The following is a 19,973-nucleotide window of genomic DNA, read 5'->3' as shown; positions in this document are numbered from 1 at the left end:
GTTAAGTGGCCCCAGCTGTGGGTACTAGAGTGTAGAAAGGGCAGGAATCCAGGCACATTGGAGAGCCATTTTGTAGAACAAAGAGAGTTACCTTCAGCTGGAGAAAATTCATGATCACGGTTACAGCTGGTTAGGGCAGGCACGAACGATTGTGACTTGTTTATAAAGGACAATATGCATGGAGAGTCCAGGGAGAAACAAGGCACAGCTCCCAGTTCCATGAGAAGGGTGGGACATTGGTATTGTCCACTGCATTATATCACCTTCACCCTTCCCATTTCGCAAGGCCTGCAACAGAGGATCCATTTTCTTTCACAAATTTAATTCAGTAATATGTACTGAAAGAATAAGAGAATGAATTAATATAGTCCATCAACATTTACTGATGTCAGAGATAAATAACGCTGCTTTCAAGTGGCTTAGAATCTAAAAGGAGCAAGAAGACTAAAAATGACACTACGAGGTCTACGAGATCTGTCAAATGTATTGAATGGAAGCAAGAGAAACTTTCCTTTTGAGTGAGCCTTGCAGGCCAACCCTGGGCACTGAGTAGGCTCAGCACATGCTGTTCTTCCAAGCAAAGTCTTAGCTCTGCATGGTGGTGAGACGCCTGGCAATCTAGGCCAACCGCAGCTTGTTGCCTTAAGCCTAGAGGTTGTCTGCTTGTAGTTTTCGATCTGGGTTCCTTCAGATCCTCATGGGAGGTGGGAAAGCATTAAGGAGGGTGGGATGGGAGAAGGAGTCTATTTAGAGAGGTCCTGGGGCTCACCCTCTCCTTGCTTAACTGCCGGTCTGATAAACTTCATTCCTTTCAGATATATAGCTGGATTGACAGCTTCGTAACTGAGCATGCAGATATTGTCTCAAAAATTCAGATTGGCCTCAGCTTTGAAAATCGGCCCATTCTTGTCTTGAAGGTAAAAGCTAGCAGCGTTGACCGCTAGACTCTACAGTGAGAGCCTCTGGCACAAGATTGAGCTCATGTAGAGTCGTGGCTGGATGGGAGGTTTTTATTTATTTATATTTTTAATCCTCACCTGAGGATATGTTCATTGCCTTTAGAAAGAGGGGGAAGGGAGAGAGAGAGGAGAAAAAACATCGATGTGAGAGAAGCATCAATCGGTTCCCTCCCCCATGTGCCTGGACCGGGAATTGAACTCGCAACTCTTCCGTGCCCTGGACAATGCTCGGACCCACTGAGCCACACCGGCCTAGGCTGGGTGATAGTTGTAGGGAAAGAAAAGATGTGTATACTCCTGTCCTGAGGTGATCCATAAACTTTGGGATTGTGGTAATCAGGGACCCACCCCTGTAGGCATGGACAGGTGACAGCGTGGTGGCCTGGCATGTCCTGGGTCAGGAAGTAGGTGGGAGGGTTGCTACCGAGATGGACTGTCACAGCGTCAGTCACCACCCTGGACTTGGGGTATGAGTGGGGGTGAGTCAGCATTCTTCCAGTTTTCTCAGTTACTTCATCTGTTAGATGGCGAGAGAGATACCTGGAGGCCTCATTTACAAATGACTGAGGTCACCTGGTTCCCAGCCCTTCACGAGGACCACTGGAAACAGAGTTTGGGCAAACTTAGCAGTGGCAGTGCCCTGGGTCATGAAGGAGGCAGGATAGAGTGTGGGACCAAAAGGAAAACAATTCTTAGTTGTGCCCCAAAGGGCACTCAGGAGTGGGGACCATGCAGGACATTTGACATCCAGCCCTCAGAGAAGACAGGCACTGCTGCTCTCTGCAGTGCCCTGGGGGACTCTTCTGAGGGCCAAGTGATCTGCCAAACTTGGGACCTGACTTCCCCTGTCCCTTTCCCCCAGGGGCCATCTGTGCTCCTCCCTCCCTCCCTTCCTTCTTTCTTTCCTTCTTCCCTCCTTCCCTTCCTTCTTCCCTCCTTCCCTTCCTTCTTCCCTCCTTCCCTTCCTTCTTCCCTCCTTCCCTTCTCTCTTCCCTCCTTCCCTTTTTTCTTTCTTTCTTTCTTTCTTTCTTTCTTTCTTTCTTTCTTTCTTTCTTTCTTTCTTTCTTTCTTTCTTTCTTTCTTCTCTCTCTCTCTCTCTCTCTCTCTCTCTCTCTCTCTCTCTCTCTCTCTCTCTCTCTCTCTCTCCTCTCTCTCTCTCTCTCTGTCTCTCTTTCTCTCTTTCTCTCTTTCTCTCTTTCTTTCTTTTCTTTCTTTTCTTTCTTCTGAGACCTTACTACTCAAAGTGTGGTCCTTGCAGCCGCAGCTGCAGCATTCCCAGGAGTTTGTTAGAAATGCCCAACCTCAGAGTCCTCCCCAGACCTACTGAATCAGAATCTCCATTTTAGTAAGATCCCCAGGGGGGCTCTTGTGCCCTTTAAAGTTTGAGAAGCACTAGAAATATCTAAGATGCTTACAAACCTGGGAAATTCTGTGCTTCGGGCTGGATCACTTTGCTCTCCAGGACCACTACTGTGTTGCCAGGGCTCCAACATGTGTGCACTTCGTGGGCTCATGCATAGGAACCTGCACATACAGCCCCACTCTTGGGCATCTAGGGCCACCCCAGGCAGTGAGGCTACATCTGGGGCCTCCTTCCAGGCAGCCCAGGGACAGCCCTGTAGCTGTCTCGATTCAAACTTGTATGGGTCCCCGTGCTTTTCCGCAGTTCAGCACTGGAGGTTGTCAGCGCCAGGCCATCTGGATAGATGCTGGAATTCACTCCCGGGAGTGGATCACCCATGCCACCGGCATCTGGACTGCCAAGCAGGTCAGCATGGACGATGGGGGCTGGGGCAGGGGGCGGGGGCTGCTTGACTATTTAAGGGCACCTCCAGATGAAATATTATACTTGGTTTTTTTAAACTCAGGGTGCTCTCTACCCTCCTGCCCTTTGGAACAGCTGCCAGCTGGTCTCCTGCAGCACAGAGCTCACATCTAGCCTCTGCCTTTTAGTTGCTTAAAATCCAAGCCTTTGTTTCTGTACAAAGGATGCACCTAACGGCCTGATGTTCCCTCTGCCTGCAGCCACTGGCTGTGCAAACGTCCTGTTCACCTTGGAGGAGAGCCCAGTGGGGCCTCCCATCCCTCAACCTGTTCCCACTGTTTTTTTTTCTTGCAGATTGTCAGTGAATACGGCAAAGATGGCATCCTGACAGATGTACTGAAAGCCATGGACATCTTCCTAGAGATCGTCTCCAACCCTGATGGCTTTGCTTTTACCCACAGCATGGTGAGGGCACTTGGGAGGGAGGCGGTCAGGGGCCAGGGTCAGGTCTGGGGGGATGGAGGAGAGGTCCCTTTGGCTTTGGGGAGCTGGGCTGAGGTTCCCTGGGGGCCGGCCCCTTGGGTTCCTGAGGCAGGTGGGCTGCTCAGTTCTGAAGCTGCAGCTTTTGTCCCCTGACCTCCCTCTTGCTGCCCAGGGAGGCCACTGCTGGCAGCCTGTGCTCAGGCCTCTGCCCACACCCTGGGGTTAACTGCAAGGATTCTGATCTGCACCCTTGGCCCTGTCCCATGCCAGCCTCCTCCTGCCCTAGAGATTCCTTCCCTTTGTCCCTCCCTGTCCTGCCAGGCCCTCTTTCTTAGGCCAGGGTGTCAGGGGCTCCCAGCCCTGGGAACGGGCTCAGTAATGAGGTCATCTGTCCTGGGCTTTCTCAGAATCGCCTGTGGAGGAAGAACAAGTCCAACCGAACGGGCATCTCCTGCATTGGCGTGGACCTGAACAGGAACTGGAGGTCAGGCTTTGGAGGTATGGCAGTTGGCCGGACCTGGGGGCAGGCTGGAGAAGGACATGTCCCTTGACACGTCTCCCGCACGGTCAGGTTATGCTGACTCTTAACCTGGGAGGCTAGGTAGTTAGCTCAGGGAGGTGAGTCATGGCCAGGAACGGGCACGTGCGGGGATAGGGTGCACACGCGTGTGAAATGCACGCGTTCGCTCAGCCTTCCTGAGAAACATGGAAGCAGCGTCTCGCACGGGGACTAACTGCCAGGGTCAAATCTGAAATACGGCCGAGAAGGGCTTAAGGAGGTGATCTTGCTGGCTGTTTCCAACCCAGAGTTTCCGATGCCTCGGAAAGGCCTCGAGCCCTTCCTTGGAGGGGGCGGGCCACAAGAAAATGCCTCCAAACTCATTTCCTGAGAGCTGTGAGCTGAGATTTGCCCTCCAGGGAGGGCAGAACCATACTTCACATATAGAATAAGCCAATTCCTTATCCTCTCCAGCGCTTGAGCTTGGTTTTTAATTTTTGACCCAATTACTTTGTAACCCTGGGCTGACGGGTGGGGTTATCGCCGGGCTGTGGGATCCAGGGAGGGGCGGGCAGCTTCCCCCCCAGTTCCTGGGTGTTCTTCAGATGATCTCCTTTACCACGCCGGGGGCGTGGGACTAGATGAGGAAACCGAGGCCTCCAGAAAGCCCAGAGACAAGTATGTGGACCTGGGAACGCAGCACCCTAATGGGTGGGATGCTGGGTCTTGAGAGGACAGTGTTCAGAGGAGAGGGTTTCATGGGTACAGCCGTGGCACCCACACTATGCTGGGGGATCGGGGTTTGGCTCCACAGGAGACAGTGCCATTGCTGTTGAAAAGATCCACAGATGGGCGGCTAACCCATGAGATAGAATATTCTAGGTCTGGATGCCCATCCCTTTGAAAATTTGGCTTCTTTCAGTCTGCTCTCATTGAAAAATAAGGACAGCTCTGAAGCATGCAGAGGAGCCCCCCAGTCCATAATGTGGGGGTTTCCTGAGATTCTGACTGAGGCTGTGTGTGTAACCGCCTGTGTAAGGGAACACAACTGTGTAAAATTAGCCATTTCCACCTCCAAATGGCCAGACGCCTTCCCCAAGTGGTCATCCATGCGGCCCCTCAGAACTGGCTGAAGCGAGTACCCACAGACTCTGAGACAGACTGGCTGGTAGAAAGACAAATTACTTCTTAAAGAAAATAACGTTTGTTGTTTCACCACTGGAAAAAAAATCAATATATACACAATGTAAAAAATATATATATATGGGGGGAAAAGCCCAGAGGGGACAAAAAGCTCCCATAATCCCACTACCCAAAGATTACTGCTTTTAATAATTTACCATGTCCTTCCAGAGATTTCCCCATGCTACAAATTACATTTTTAGAGAAGGAAAAATAAATAGCTAATGAATCCATTAGCAGGTACTTGTGAAACAGGCAGGCTCAGAGGGCTTTGTGAGCGGCAGAGAAAGGCAGGCAGCTAATTCCCATTTGGTCAGGGGAAGATTAGTTTATTCTGCTTAGCTCAAACCAGAACTAATGGCCTGAAGTGTTCCTCCATATTTGGGCAAAGCCACCTGGTCGTTGGCAGGGGAACGGCTTTCTGAGCGTGGGCTGCAAACGCAGACAAAGCTTTCAGCCTCCCCCGCTCTGCTCATCTGTTGCTATTTGTCATTCATCAAGTGTAGCAGGTGCAGGAGCTCCTGGCAGACACAACAATCAGGGCCACTGTTAGCTGGGCTCAGCCAGCCCACAGGATGGCTCCTCATTCTCTCTCTCCCTGGGGCACATCCCCTGCTGACCTGGGTCCCCACACCAGGTGAGGACCTGCACACCAAGAGGGGATGTGCTTCCGGTGACAGAATTGCCCCCTGGCCAGGAATAACATGCCTGGGTTGGTGACTCAGGCGGGAAGATTTTTGTTTATGGTTTTATTATTGCTTTGATTTAATTGCTGCACATTGAGTAATCTATAGAGCATCCCTCCCACCTGCACCGCCCTCACCTGCACTCTTGGGGAGGAGCGTTTGCTGCAGTCCTTAGAGCAGCACCTGAACTGGTCCTTGGGCCGGCCCCCAGCTCTCCAGCCAGCCCACTGTGCTGGGAATTGAAGGGGGTGCTCTCGCACCCTCAGGAAGCTTCAGAAATTGGGGTGACCCCTGGCCTCTGGACCAGGCGTGTGTGCAGTCGTTTCAGGTAGGAGAAGCAAGAGGAGGAACTGGGATGGCTCTTTCCAAACGTGTTCCTAACCCACAAATCTTGACCAGTCCAGCCCACCCCTCCACAACTTGGCCCTTGAGGAGGAGAGGAAAACAGAAGAGGAGGGAAAGAGCTGGGGAGCAAAGAATCTAGGAGGAGATGGGAACAAATGAAATTTGTGAACAAAATAGAGGCATAGCTCCTCTCCTCCAATTTAGGTCCCCAAGAAGAATTTTCAAAGACTTGTTGTATCTGTGGTTCCCAGACCAGCCTCAGGCAACTATGGACATCTAGTGCCTCTTTTCCTGGCCCCCAATCCATGCTGCTCCTGGGGCTGGGGCTGGGGCACAGTGTGAGCAGACACTGGGTTTGAGCATTCAACTGACCCAACCCTTCCCCACGGCAGCAGAGGGTCAGCAATGAAGGGTCAGCTCAAAGGGGTCACGACTCATAGGGGAAGCTGGGGTTGAGACCTAGAGTTTCCTCTGGAGGCAACTGTGGAGGCAGGCCCACCTCTTTAATGGAACCACAGTCATGACTTAACCAAAGGACAAGCCCAGGGAGCTTCTTACAGGGCCACAGAGTTGCTGAGTCGCAGTGTGGCTACACTCCCCTGATGTATTAGACGAGGGTATGCAGTAGTAACAAATATCCTCCAAATGTCAGTGGGTCAGCACAGTAAAAGTTTGTTTTTTATGCACACTAAGTCCAATGTGGGCAGGTGACTTTCCTTGCAGATCTCTTCCGATGGTGATGGAGGGATCCAAGACACTTCTTCTATCTAGAGCTTTTTGCTTCCAACCACACGGACAGAACAGATTGTGGAGAAGTCATGCATGCCTGCTCTTAGTAGCCTTGAACTAATGAATAGTCACATGGCCTCAAACAAACTGCAAAGGAGGCTGGGAAATGTAGAAGAATACATGGATATTTTGTGAGCATGAAGTGTCTTTCCAAAACCTGGGAATTTGACCCCTTTGGGTGGTTTTCTTTTACTTCCAGGAAATGGTTCCAATGACAACCCATGCTCAGAGACATATCGTGGACCCTACCCTCACTCGGAGCCAGAGGTGTCTGCCGTTGTGGAATTCATCACAGCCCATGGGAACATCAAGGCTCTGATCTCTATCCACAGCTACTCTCAGATGCTTATGTACCCTTATGGCCACTCGCTGGAGCCAGTTTCAAACGAGGAGGAGTTGGTGAGATTGGCCACAGAGGACTTGGGGGAGGCATCTGGCAGACTCCCAGAGGGTTCAGACCCTCACTCTGAAACAAGGGTCTGCACCAAGTGACCCCATGGTAGGAAGGAGGGGGGAGCTCGGTCTCATGTGTGATCAAGTCCAGAGTTCGAGGTGCTGGGCTCCCTTTTCATGAGAGCCATCTACATATTTAACTTCTAGGACTCCTAACTCCCTGCTTCTCAGCCGCTGGTGAGGGTGTGGGTGGGGGAGCCCCGGCCTCTCACCCTCTGGATGTCATCTTGCAGTACAGTCTTGCTGAGAGCGCAGTGCAGGACCTGTACCAGGTCCACGGGACCAAGTACATTTACGGCAGCATCGGCACCACCCTCTGTGAGTGAGCCTTCCCCTGGCTGCTTCTTCAGGCACCACATCTACCTGGGGTTGGGCAGGTGCAGGCTCTTGGCTGCCTGGCAGGCCTAGTTGGCCACAGGGCAGTGCCACAGGGCTAGTTGGGCTGGGCCAGAGCTGATTTCCTCACCAGGATGCCGCTTCTTTGTAGCATTCACTAGCGCACATCTCCCAGTGCCTGGCTTTCTGTGGCATTCCTGGAGGGCAAAGATCCCATGCCTAGTGGCCTCAAGGAGCTTTCTTTTTGCTGGGGCAGAGAATGGGCTGGGTGGGCAGGGTGTGGCCCAGGTTAAGGCCTGGGTTGGGAGGCTTGATATGGTCTGGGATGGGTGGGGGTTTGGCCTCCAGGGCCCACTTTGCACTCAGGATATTTCTGTACCCCATGGCCACACCCTGTCCTTCCATTCTGGGGCGTTTCTTTGCCCTTTTGTGTGCAGATCTGGCCAGTGGGATCACCGTGGACTGGGCCTATGACAGCGGCATCAAGTACTCCTTTAGCTTTGAGCTCCGGGACACTGGGCACTATGGCTTCCTGTTGCCGGCCACACAGATCATCCCCACGGCCCAGGAGACGTGGATCGCAATTCGGACCATCATGAGGCACACCCTGACTCACCCCTACAAGTAGCACGACCGAGGCAGAGCAGGAGGAGTCATCCTCCTGCCCAAGGCCTGGGGCCCCTCCTGAGCCCCAAATTATACACTCTCCCCCCAAAACCCTGCCTTGACCCCTTAGAAAATAAAAGGAAGTTTCAATAGGCTTGGTGGCCTCTTGCACTGGGCCGCTGCCCCTTTGGGCTCAGCATTGAGGAGGGGACAGAGACAGCTCCGAGTGCCTCTTCTCTCCTCTTGCAATGTGCTCAGGGCCCAGAACAGAAAACTCACCCTGTGGGAGCTACTAGCATACACATTGTCCCCCTGGTGGTAGTTACATCTTAAGATGACCCCGGAGGGGACAATGCTTGATCTAAGAGTGGGTCTCCAGTGCTGGCATTTCCAGCACCTTGAGGGAGAGGTGGGCACAGAGAGGCAGCTTCTCTTCCTGCTTCACTCCCCATGCTGGGTAGGGGGCAGGGGCCCCTTTCAGACGCCCCACTCAGAAGATCCCACCCTCCCCGTATAGGAAAGCGAATGTCACTGGTTGTGACCTTCTATTCCTCGGCACCCTCACAGGCTTCCCTAGTTTCGGGAGCACAGAGTCGTAGCCAATCGGAGCCAGCACAGCGAAGCGCCACACATTCAGGGTCAAGTCCTTTCTCTGTAGTCATCCTGGTGGTTAGCTCAGGCCAGGCCACATGCTAAGGACGCACTTTATTAAGGGAGAGAAAGGGGTAATATTTTGAGCTACAAGTGAGGAGCCTTCTCCCATCCTCAGGCTTCCTTGCACCCTGTGACTTCCCCAACCACTAGGGAGCAGAGTAAGGGGTCTGTTTGTCCTGCCCTTGGGGGAGGGCAGGTAACCCCAAGGAGCAAGAGGTCAGCTGGAGAGCTGAATGGATTTGTGTGAGTCTGAAGCAGAAAGCAAGACTTTTATTCGAAAGGGCCAGACTTTTGTTGTTGTTGCTGTAAAAGAAAAGGACTGTGGGAGCCCGTGGGTCGGTCTCTGTAGGACGCAGAGCACAGAGTTTTACTATAAATCACAGACAAAGAAGAAAGCAGGGTGAAATCAGAACAAGTCCCCCTATCCACCCAATCTGTAAAAGAGAACAGAGGTTGGACCAGTTAATGGATGGAGATCAGTGGTGATTAAAACTCTCGGTCAGACCCATTCCAATATAGCACCTGAGCAGCACATAAACAGTGGTCGAGCAAGGGGCCTGGGCAGGTGCTTAGAGGCAGCCATATGTCTGGGCACACCTCAGCGGAGCAGCTGTTGAGACTTCTGAGCAAAGACAGAAGAGGGTAGGGAGGCCTAGGTATAGGCAAGAAGGCCAAGCCCAGGGGAGATGCTCATGCCCAGGTCCAGAGGTGCCATGTGGGAGGCCTGAGGCAGTCAGGGTAATGAACCCCTGAAGAACCCAGATCATCTCCAGGGGACAGACCAGCAACAGAGGAGGAGAGAATCCGAATTTGGGCATCAGTTTCCCAAAAAAGTGATTTTTTTTTTTTTTTTTAAAGCTGGAAGTTATGTGAGTGATGTCGAATTTCAAAGCTGCAGTTTTCTGCTATTAGTGGAAATATGAGGTCATGGGCCAAGTTAATGTAAACTACAGATAAATAAAGCAAGTTATACCTGTGCACACAGGAGTCTGTGATTATAACGTTTATGCCCTCCTCATAAATATTTTTATTTCATCCTCATGGGGAGGATAGTATTGGTATTAATAATCTCATTTTTCAGATAAGGAAAGCACAATTTGGAGAGGTTTTAAAAGCCATTCAAGGCCACATGGATGGAAAGTGGTGGGAGGACATTTGAACTTGGGTTTGTCTGAAAACAAAACCAGTGTCACAAAACCACCGTTTGGCCACACCTGCAGCAGAATTCATGGGGAGCCATTTAACATGAATATTTTTGGGTTCTACCTTCAGGCTGAAACAGAATCTCTGGGGGTAGACTCCTCAATCCTGCATTCCTACCACCGGCCCCAGGAGTTCTGAGGTCCCTTAAGGGCTGAGGACCGCTCATCCCTGCTCTCCTGCCTCCTAGAGGGAACGTGTTTGAATCTTCCAGGGGGGAGTTGGGGCTTTGGGTCTCCCTCCCTCTACCATGGTCCATTAGGGCTGAAGGTGGCTACAACAGTGGGGGGCCAGTTGTCCTCCAAAATATTCCCAAAGGGCTGCGTGGGTCCTGGACTAAAGCAGTGTGGTCTGCAGACCACAGGCATCGGTATCACCTGGAAGTTCTTTGGAAATGCAAGTTCTCGGGCCACCCCAGACCTACTGAATCAGCATCTCTGGGGATGGGACCCTGGTGATGCTAACATTGGAGAAGCATTGCCCTAGAGGAAGGAGTATCTGGACCCTGGTGGGTTTCCCAGAAACAATGAAAATAATAAACCCTTTTCTAGCGCTTACTATGTGCCAGGCATGGTTCCAAGTGCGTTACAGGATTCAACACATTGCCTCCTCACAGCTGTAAAAGGTAGGACTGTCACTGTCCCTGTCTTCAGATGAGGGAGCTCAGAGAGGATAGTGACAAAAGGGCACACAGCCACTGAGTGGCAAGCCTGGGACTGGCCTTCAGGTGAACCTGAGTCACACGCCCAAAGCCCCTGAGGACAATGGGCCTGGAACTTGTTCTCACAGCCATGTTGGCAAGATCTCTGTGCAGCCAACAGCCCACAAAAATTGGGGCTGAAACTGCTTTTCATGTGCGTGCCTTCTTAAAAAGGCAATTTGCTCCTTAAAAATCCTTCAATGATTTAAAATAAAACCCGCCCCAGGCGCTGCATGGCTGGCCCTGCCTACCTCTCCCTCTTGTTTCCATACCTCGCTGCCCAGCTCCGTTTCACAGGCTTCCTCTCCGTTCCTCTGCTCCTTCCCAACTAGAGGCCTTCGCATGGGCTGTTCCTTCTTGTCTGAAATACCCTTCCTCAAACAGCCCACTCCTTAACCCCCGCTACAGCATCATTTCCTCACTGATCCTTCTAGGCCCACCCACTGGAAGCAGACCTTCTGTTATTCTATTTTCCAAGGCCTTATTTATTTCCTCCCCACCAATAATAATAATTGATCTCTGTCTATTTGCTATTGTTTGTCTGCACCACCAGTTTGAGATCTCTGAGAGGGTAGGGATGTGCCTGGGTTATTTACCCTCACTCAGTTTCATCAGGCACACAGTAGGTACTCAATGCTTGTTAAAGGATTGTTTTTCCCCCTCGGCCTAGTACAAATTAGGACTAGGTTTAGCATTAAGTGACAGAAACCCACTTTACAGTGGGTTAGCCAGATCAGGGGCTCCTTTTTGTCACAGTCACCCGAGGTGGGAAGTTTCAGGCTAGTTCAGCGACCCCTTTGTATTTGGGGACCCAGACCCCTCGGGCCGTTTCTGTTTGCCACTCTGCTACCGTTTTGGCCCCTAGTCGACCTCCAAAGTGTAACTGAATTCCAGGCAGGAAAGGCAAGGGGCAAAAAATGTGAGCCAGCTGACTCGGCCCACCCATGGATTTAAACTCCCATCTTTCTGGCTGGGACTGTGTCGGGGGGCCATGCCCGGGTGCGAGGCAGGCTGGGAGAGCTATAGCTGGGCACCTTGCTGCCCCACATGAAAACTGGAGCTCTGCTGGGAAGGGGGCCGGGAGAATGGACGTCGGGAGGCAGCCAGCAGAGCCTGCTGCAGCTGCTCGGAAGGGGCCCCCGGATCAGGCTCTCTGCTCTAGTTTATCAAGTGACTGACTGAATTATAAGCCACTGAACTCTCCAGATGAAAGGGTCCTTAAAAGCTTCTAGTCCAGCCCCCTCGTTTTGTAGTTATATAAAGTCTGGGGGCCTCTGGATCGTCCGACTTACTCAACGTCCCACGTGAACCCAGTGGCTGGAGAAATAAAGGCAGGGTCTTCCTCCCAGGACTGAGGGGTCTCCTCAGCAAGCCCCAGGCGGTGATGGTGGGGGTTTAATTCATCAAATAAGAGCTCGAGGCTTACACGCGCGTGCTTTAGAGATATTGCAGAATAACGCCTTTTTCATAAAACCTTAACTTTCAAAAATATGTATTTCTTAGGTATAGAATGCTAAACAGGAGTTCAGTTTTTCTACATTCAGCTTAGGGTTTTTTTTTTTCCCTCCCAACAAACTGCTCCTTTTAGGTTTGTTTTTTCATCCTTTCACCAGTAAAATTTATGAGCATTTATTTAAAAGAAAAAAACACTGGAAAAACTGAAGGGAGAAAGAGCGATTATACATATGGAAAGCCATAAAGAACCACAGTGAATGTGCTGCGGTTATTGCTTTCTTAAAAAAACAAACCCGGCCGGCGGTGGAATGTGAAAGGGGCCCGTGTGAGGGCGGCGGGCGGAGGCCCAGGCCCATGGCCCGGGGAGTCGGTGCGGTGCACCCCCAGCCTCCCTGTCTCCCCTCTGACAGCCCCAGACAGGCCAGGGAGAAAATGACTTTACAAAAAAAAAAAATTAAAAAATTTTTTTTAATTTAAAAAAGCATCTTTATTTAAAAAAAAAAAAAAAAGGGCTTCTCTAGAAACATAAGAAGGCCCAGGCAGCCATTTAGCATAAGCTGAGAGAGAATCCAGCGAATGGGGCCTGTCAGTCCCACAGACTGGTGAGGCCACATCGCATCTGGAGCTGGGGGTAGGGGGCAAATAAGTGTCTTCTGGGAGGGGGTGGTGTCCTGAAGCACAACTCCAGCCTGCTGCGCCTCCGGCGGCTTTCCTTCCCTGAGTACTTGGGACAGTCCTTGGAATGAGGACTTGCTTTGCAAATCCATTCTTTCGGCTTGTCCCTCCTTGGACTCCCCGCCCCCCCAGGGGTCTGGAGTTGGCCCCTTGCTCTCCCCCAACCAGCTTCCCTAAGCTCTGTGGCTCCCCATCCACCCTCCTGCCCCTCAGCTCACCTCCCCCCATTCCCCAAAGCCTAGCTAAGACCACAGGGTAACATTTCACAAAATTTTACGTGGAAATACAGAAGGCAAAAACAATGTAGAAAGCAGAACACTTCTACTGGATGCTGGTGTTGGAATTGTTTCCTGTCTTTTCATGAGGCAGGCCCTGTTCACGGAGTTCACTCTCCATGACCCTCTGCCTGCTCCCACATCGCAGGGGAAGCCCATCCTGCCCCCCAAGTCCAAGAAAGCCCCTCCCCAGTTTCTCTCTCAGGAGCAGTAAGAAGCAAGCCTCCCCTCTCCCAGTTTTCCTTGTACACTGTGGGCCATTCCTGCTCAGTTCCTCTCTTCCAGATGTCTGTGCTGGGACTTGATGTTTCCTAAAGACCCCCTGGAGCTCTTCTCTCTTCAGGTGACTCTTCAACAGAGAACTCCTGGCCCCCTTCTGGAGACAAGCACCACTGGCCACTTTAAAGTGACAGTTCTGCAGCCTCAAAGCAAACAAACCAGCAGGCTCTGGGCACTTGGCTCTGAAAGCAAAACTCAGAGAGGCCCCTGTCAGAGCTCCCTCCTCCCGGCCTCCCAGCCACCCCCAAGCCCACGACCCCCATCTGAGCCTCAGCAGGATGTGGCCCCTCTTGACCCACACTGCCCTGGGAGCACTTACCATGCGAGCCGGCTCAGGGCCCCTGGGGCTCTATTCTGATCTCCCCACAATCCTGGAAAGCCTCTCTCTGTCCCAACCAGCCTCCACAGCTGTGATTCATTTGGGGCTAAAAAAATTGCAAATGTCCTAAAATCATAAAGTGTCACAGCTGGAAGGGACCATGGAGATCATTCTGACAAACTTCCTCGTTTCACAGATGAGGAAACTGAGACAGTGCCCTGCCTGAAATCACATAGTGGGTTTGTGGGCTTTAGAAGGCGTTCCTTCTTCCACTTTGCTCTCTTCTGAAGGTGGAGAATGTCTTTGTGTTGCTGCTCAGTTTTTCAGTCACCTGTGACAGAAACCAACTTGAAAATGCTTAAGGAAAAAAAGGAATTTGTTGGCTCATCCCTAGAGCTGGGGTGGGTGTGGTTGGCAAGGGCCACCTGGATCACAGAGCCTCAGAGGAAGGGAAACGGAGGTGCTGTTATCAGAAGGAGAATGATACTGAAGGGGGAGATGGGGTGTCCCTTACAGTCAACCTCTTGGCCGCCCTAAGTTCTCAAAGGCTTTTCTTCACATACACACACTGTGCCACACACAACCTTAAACACACTGGTCAAAGGGAGACAGCTGAAATCTCACCCTCTGCTGGATCCAGCCAGTCTGACTGCACTGGTCTGTGCTCTCTGCAAGAATCTCCTTAGTCCACTGTCCCCTTTGGTCCCTAATATGGGCACAGGGACTTCTTCTTCCCCTTTAACAACCTATTCTCTAGGTTTTGGTTGGAGGGTCTCTGAGCCTTGTCTCAGAGACTCTGTTTACCATGCTTGGGCATTCTCTGGCCACAGGGCTATCATGAGTAGTTGTCCAGGTTGTGCTCTGCACAGAGGCATTCTGCTGGGAGGACCAGGGACTGTCTGCCCGGGGGGGGGGGGGGGGGGCCTTTCCCCATGTCCCATAAATGTTCCCTGGGCTTAAAATTGTATTGTCTCCTGACAATACAAGCACTTAAAAGCTAAATAAGTGCATCAGTTGGAATGCTTTTTACAGCAACAACAGAAACCCTGATTAGTAAAAAGGAAATGTATATTCTTTTATATCACATGGTCCTAAGGAGGGGCAACAGACTTGACAATATCCAGAGAAAGGCGTGTCTTTCTCAAGAGTGAGGATTCGTTTTCTAGAAACTTCTTCGCTGGCCTCCTCTCACATCTCATCGGTAAAGCTGAGTCACATGCCCACCCCTAAACCAATCACTTGCAGAAAAGAATGGGATTCCTCAATTGTCTTAGAAGGAGCTTAGACTTAGTCCCTGCACTAGGAATGCAGTGACTTTTCTGAGGGGTGAGGCCTGCACACAGTCTGGGTTTGTTCTGCCAGGAAGAAGGGAGGGACACTGTGAACACCAGTCAGTGTGGCTACAGCAAGCCTCTGTCTATTTGCATTCAGGCACTTGCCCGGTCACCTGTCCTTGAATCTAGATGCCAGCCTGGTGGTTTCTTTCTCATGCTAATAGGTCTTGGTTCTCCGCCTGTTCCCCCAGCTTTCAGCCTAATGGCCTTCACCTTCGCTCTTGCTATGGACCAATGTTGAGACAAGCCCATGGGACGTGAAGGCAGAGCTGTGGCCCTCTGTCCCAGGACCCGTTCTTGCAAATTGGCCTTCACCGAGAGGCAATTTTCAGCTTCCTGAGGTGCTTTGGAAAAACCTGGGGAATTAGGTTTAGTCTCCACCTGAGACCCAATTCCTCAGCTTCCTGCCAGTGAAGGCCCTAATTTGTTTACAGCATTGAATTAATCTTTTCCAGCTTTGCAAGAAAATAGATTATATGACTCTTGGATACCTTAGATTGCTGGCTGGAGGCTGCAAGAGGCCCTCTCACGGAGGCTGTGCTCTTTCCCACCCCTCCTCCCTTTTCCCATGGGCTTGTCTTTTCTGGAATTCACAGAAGGCCTAAGAACGAACCAACACCCCAAACATGTGTAGTGTACATAAAACAGAGTCAGAAATTATAGGACAGCTTTAGATTTAGACATAGAAAAATAAATATTGTTTTTATAATGCAGGCCAAAGAAGGGCTCTACAAAACCCTCTTTCCTGGTGGGGGGCGGACTGGAAAGCTTGCAAAGACTGCAGGGCACTGAGGTGAGGAGAATATGAGGGCCTGCAAGACAGGCCCTGGTCGGAGGAAATTTAGAGCCTCTCTGGGGAGATAGAAATAACACTCCAGCAATGTAGGAGGAATTAGTGTGTTTGAGTTCAAGCACTGGATCGTGTGATAAGCACCCCTCCCTTCCCTGCCTGGCAAATCCTGTCTTGAAGACACAGATGAAATGTCACCTTCTTGGTAAAGTCTTCCCCGGACCCTCCCGTGTGGACCCATAGTGCTGAGTCCAGAGCCCTCCTGGCACTTTTCACGCCATATCACAGAAAACGCGCTGCTCAGGCCTCCTGCAGCGGAGAGAGCATCCCCGGGGAGTCTCTCGCGTGTCTAATTCTGTCTGGGCCACAGCGTCTTGTAAGACCTGTCGGCGAACCAGCACGTTAGTTGGTTACTTGTGTCCTTCCCACCAGACCACGAGCTCTCTGAGATCAGGCACCAGTCGGTGGGGAGCATGGTTGACTGGTGGCCCCACTGCCATGTTGCGATGAGGCCACACTTCCCATGGCTGTTGCCAGCTGGTGCCAGAGCAGAGCCAGCAGCAGTGCCCAGGGCTCCCCCCCCCAACCCGATCGCAATGTTGGCTCGAGGATTTCACACGGGCCCCTCGAGATGCTCTCAGCCCTGTGCTGCTCTCTGAGCTCTTCCTGCCCAACCCCCCCTCCTTCCCCGCTCCATTCCCAGGAGTCAGACCTGGCACCTGGGGAAGGCTCTCCCGCCTCTCCCGATCCCTCCTCTTTATCCCCCGTGGGCATTTCTCCCCATGAATCTCTGGCATGTCTAGTCTTGTCTTGGTGGCAGCTTCTTGGAGGATCCGAGGATTAGTTGGTTCCTGCTGACTTCCCTGCTGGACCGTGATCCTTGAGATCAGGGACCAGTCTTCTGGGGCATCAGTCCACAGTGGAGCACAGCCTGCCCAGAAGGATGAATGAACACAAGGGTGAGACTTCAGAGAAGGGGCAGGCAAGCGAGAGAGAAAGAAGCCAGAGGAAGCTTCTGGGAGAAGTGGGCCTGGAGGCTGCCGGAGTGGGAAGCAAGTCTTCATGGAGGCGCAACGTCTGTGGAGGGTGGGTTTAGTGTTCTGTCATCTTCCCGGAGCTGGTGCAGGAGAGAGCTGTGGGTAAATGTCATGGGGTCACTCTGCCTTGGCATAGGAGGTTTGCCCAGGTAGGGGGTGGGATATGGAGGCAGAGGGAACAGATGGAAACCAGAAAGGGCAACCTTGGCTGTTGTTAGCTCCCAAGCCCGAGACTCTGACATAGAGCAGGGCCCTCAGATGGTGCAGGGAACCGCTGGGGGCCCCTGTGGATTAGGGTGGATTTTCCTTAAATGTCTCCGCAATGAGATCAGCATCCAGAGCCAGAGCAAATTCCTCCTTGTGAATTCCAGTTTCTCCTGTACACTGTGCAGTCCCCATGGCCTGGCCCTGGTTCTCACCACCACACTGTCTACTCAGATGACATCTGTTTACAGTTCCCATCCAGGGCAATCCTGATCCCAGAGCCCTATAGGGTGGGGGTGGAGGGAGATGCTGGCAAGAATTGGGCTCCTGCCCCAGCTGCTGCTGCTGGGGCCCGACTTCCACAAGGCCACCGAGGCTGCTAGGAGTGGGGCTGGGAAGTGCCCTTCAAGGGGCTGAAACCCAGACGGGGGTGTGCCATGCACAGGGTAGGGAGAGCCCTGGACAGAGCCAGGGTGGCCTGGAGCAGCAGGTACAGGAGCTGGACGGGGTAGAGGGTCCTGGCTTGCTCTGATACAAGAACAAACTAGCTGGCACTCAGGGATGTGGGAGAAGGGGGTGCTCGCACAAGGCCCCCGCTGGTGTGGCTACTCCAAAGTCCTGGCTCCTTCTCTACTGCCCAGGCCACCGGTGGGTGCTGGGGTTGTGGGCTCAGCACTGTGGGCTGTGGGCGAGCAGGGTTCCAGCTGGGGGCCCGAAGCCCCAGCTGACCTTCAGGCCCAGGCTGGCCCTTCCTGGCCAAAGGATTGAGACCCAGCTTATCTCTCCAGCTGCCCTGTTCCCTGCCACGTTATCAGGAAGGGTGAGAAGGTATCAGAGCTCAGGACTCCCACCCTCCCTTCCCGTGGGACAGTGTCCAGGTGCAAGGGGGAGGCACAGCCAGGAGACCTCTGTCCTGGGAGAGTTTAAAAGGCCCCAGGATCTTTCTTCAGTCTCAGTTGACCTTCCCAACTGCCTTCAGCATGCGGGCGTTGCTAATTTTGAGTGCCCTGCTAGGGGCTGTCCTTGGCAAAGAGGACTTTGTGGGGTAAGGGTGTGGACAGGAGGAGGGGGTGCTCAGAGGGGAGATAGGGAGGACTCAGCCTCCAGCCACTGACTGGGGGAGATGGACAGACAGACACGCCCTGGGAGGCAGGCTGACCAGGGACCAGATCTGAGGAGGGGTCTGTCTCTCAGGACAGCCTCCTGAGCCCTGGAAATGTCTGAGCTCTGAGGAGGAATTTCTAGGAGAGGATACAGGAGGAGGTCTGGCTGGCTTTGGAGAGAGACGTAGAGTCTAAACTGGGATCGGGGACATCAGCAGTGTCCAGAAGGCTCTAAGGAGCCCAGGCCATCTATTGCTTAGACCCCTCGTGCTTCCCCCTGCTCAGCCTGAGGACTGAGGGTTTCTAGGCCCCCTCTGCCCTTCTCCCACCCTGGGGATTCGCATGGCCAATAGGGGCTTCTCAGACCCTCAGTCTCCCCTCCTGCTCTGCCCAGGCACCAGGTGCTCCGAATCTCTGTGGCTGATGAAGCCCAGGTCCAGAAGGTGACGGAGCTGGAGGATCTGGAGCACCTGCAGGTCAGAGGACAAAGGAGCCCTCCCTGAGGCCCCAGGGTACCTCTCAGACCAGCTGGGCCCACCCTTGGCCCCCACCGACCACTGGAGCCTGGGCTATCTCTTCCATGCCTCCCAGAAAGGAATCATGGGACTGATCCCTGTTAGGAAGGGATTAACCCCCCACTTCCTGAATCTTGGTGTCCTTGAGCATTTGAGCAAAGGGGGGGGGGTCCCCGTTCCAGTAGCTTTCCCTCCCTTGCTGTCTCAAAGTGCTCCCCACCCCACTCTGCTTCCTGGGCCATTTCTCTGACCATACTGGACTTTGTCCTGTGCCCAGGGGTTGCCTTCACCTTCTGCCCCTAACGCCCCCAATTATAAGGGTTACTCTGGAGCCAGCACCCCCTCCCAGGCTGGCCCTTCCCCAGCCCGCTGTGACAGGGTGGTTCTTGTCTTCCGCAGCTGGACTTCTGGCGGGGCCCTGCCCAGCCTGGCTCCCCCATCGATGTCCGAGTGCCCTTCCCCAGCCTCCAGGCTGTCAAAGTCTTCCTGGAGGCCCATGGCATCGAGTACACGGTCATGATCGAGGACGTGCAGTCGCTGCTGGACGAAGAAGAGGAGCAGATGTTTGCCTTCCAGGCCCGGGCCGCCTCCACCGACACCTTTAACTATGCCACCTACCACACCCTGGAGGAGGTGAGGGACCTCTGGGGCCAGGCCCCACGGGCACCAGGCTCTGCGTCAGGCTGGCGGAATCCGGCCAGAACCTGGGTGTGGGTGGCACCTGCCCGTCTCCGTGTGGCCTGGGAGGTCTGGGCCGTGGCTCTTCCATATTGCAGGGCTCACAGCTGGCTGGCTAATGGAGCTGATAAGGGAGGCATCTGGGCACCTGGAAGCCGTTAAAGCTGGCCTTCCACCCTCTCCCTTCTCAGATCTATGGCTTCATGGATATGCTGGTGGCTGAGCACCCACAGCTGGTCAGCAAGCTCCAGATCGGCAGCACCTTTGAAGGCCGTCCCATCTACGTGCTGAAGGTAATGGGCGCCTGCCTGTGGGTGTACACGGGCACGTGTGCAAGAATGGGCGCCCACGTGTGTGTGTAGGGTGAGCCCATGGGCACACTGTTTACCAACTCCCCGAGCCCACATTTGGGAAGGTCTGAATTTCCATGCTGGCCTAGGTGTGTGCATATCTGTACGCACAATTTAAACTTTTAAGTGACCCAAGTGTTTCCAATCAAGTGTCACACGTGGAAATTATCCTGGAGTTGGGGTAATCCAGATAACATGTATTGTTTGTGATCTCCGACGGAGGAACAGGGTGGGGTCTGGAGGTCTGGCTGAATCATGTTTGTCCCAAGCTTGGGCTGAGGGCAGGAGGCCAAGTTCTGTGG

At 52.9% G+C, this 19,973-nt stretch overlaps 1 protein-coding gene across 4 annotated transcripts in view; it reads left to right on the top strand.

The window, feature by feature from the left end:
• The window catches only part of LOC308561641 (carboxypeptidase A1), a gene marked incomplete at both ends in the record, with an annotated part of 35,080 nt that overhangs the window by 10,598 nt on the left and 4,509 nt on the right, over positions 1-19,973 (top strand). The window contains 7 exons of one of the 4 annotated variants that reach the window (XM_081146993.1): positions 816-917; positions 2,626-2,727; positions 3,079-3,189; positions 3,615-3,705; positions 6,908-7,107; positions 7,395-7,479; positions 7,935-8,070. In XM_081146993.1, the coding sequence (XP_081003119.1) occupies positions 816-917; positions 2,626-2,727; positions 3,079-3,189; positions 3,615-3,705; positions 6,908-7,107; positions 7,395-7,479; positions 7,935-8,070 (827 nt within the window). Of the gene's footprint in view, positions 1-815; positions 918-2,625; positions 2,728-3,078; positions 3,190-3,614; positions 3,706-6,907; positions 7,108-7,394; positions 7,480-7,934; positions 9,737-18,005; positions 18,071-18,522; positions 18,605-19,042; positions 19,277-19,512; positions 19,615-19,973 lie in introns of those variants that run through there. The other 3 variants (XM_081146992.1, XM_081146995.1, XM_081146994.1) reach the window with 3 other exon arrangements.

Source organism: Miniopterus schreibersii (genome assembly GCF_964146895.1).
Source record: "Miniopterus schreibersii genome assembly, chromosome: 9".
Taxonomy (NCBI): Eukaryota; Metazoa; Chordata; class Mammalia; order Chiroptera; family Miniopteridae; genus Miniopterus; species Miniopterus schreibersii.
This window is presented reverse-complemented; position numbering and strand designations above follow the sequence as displayed.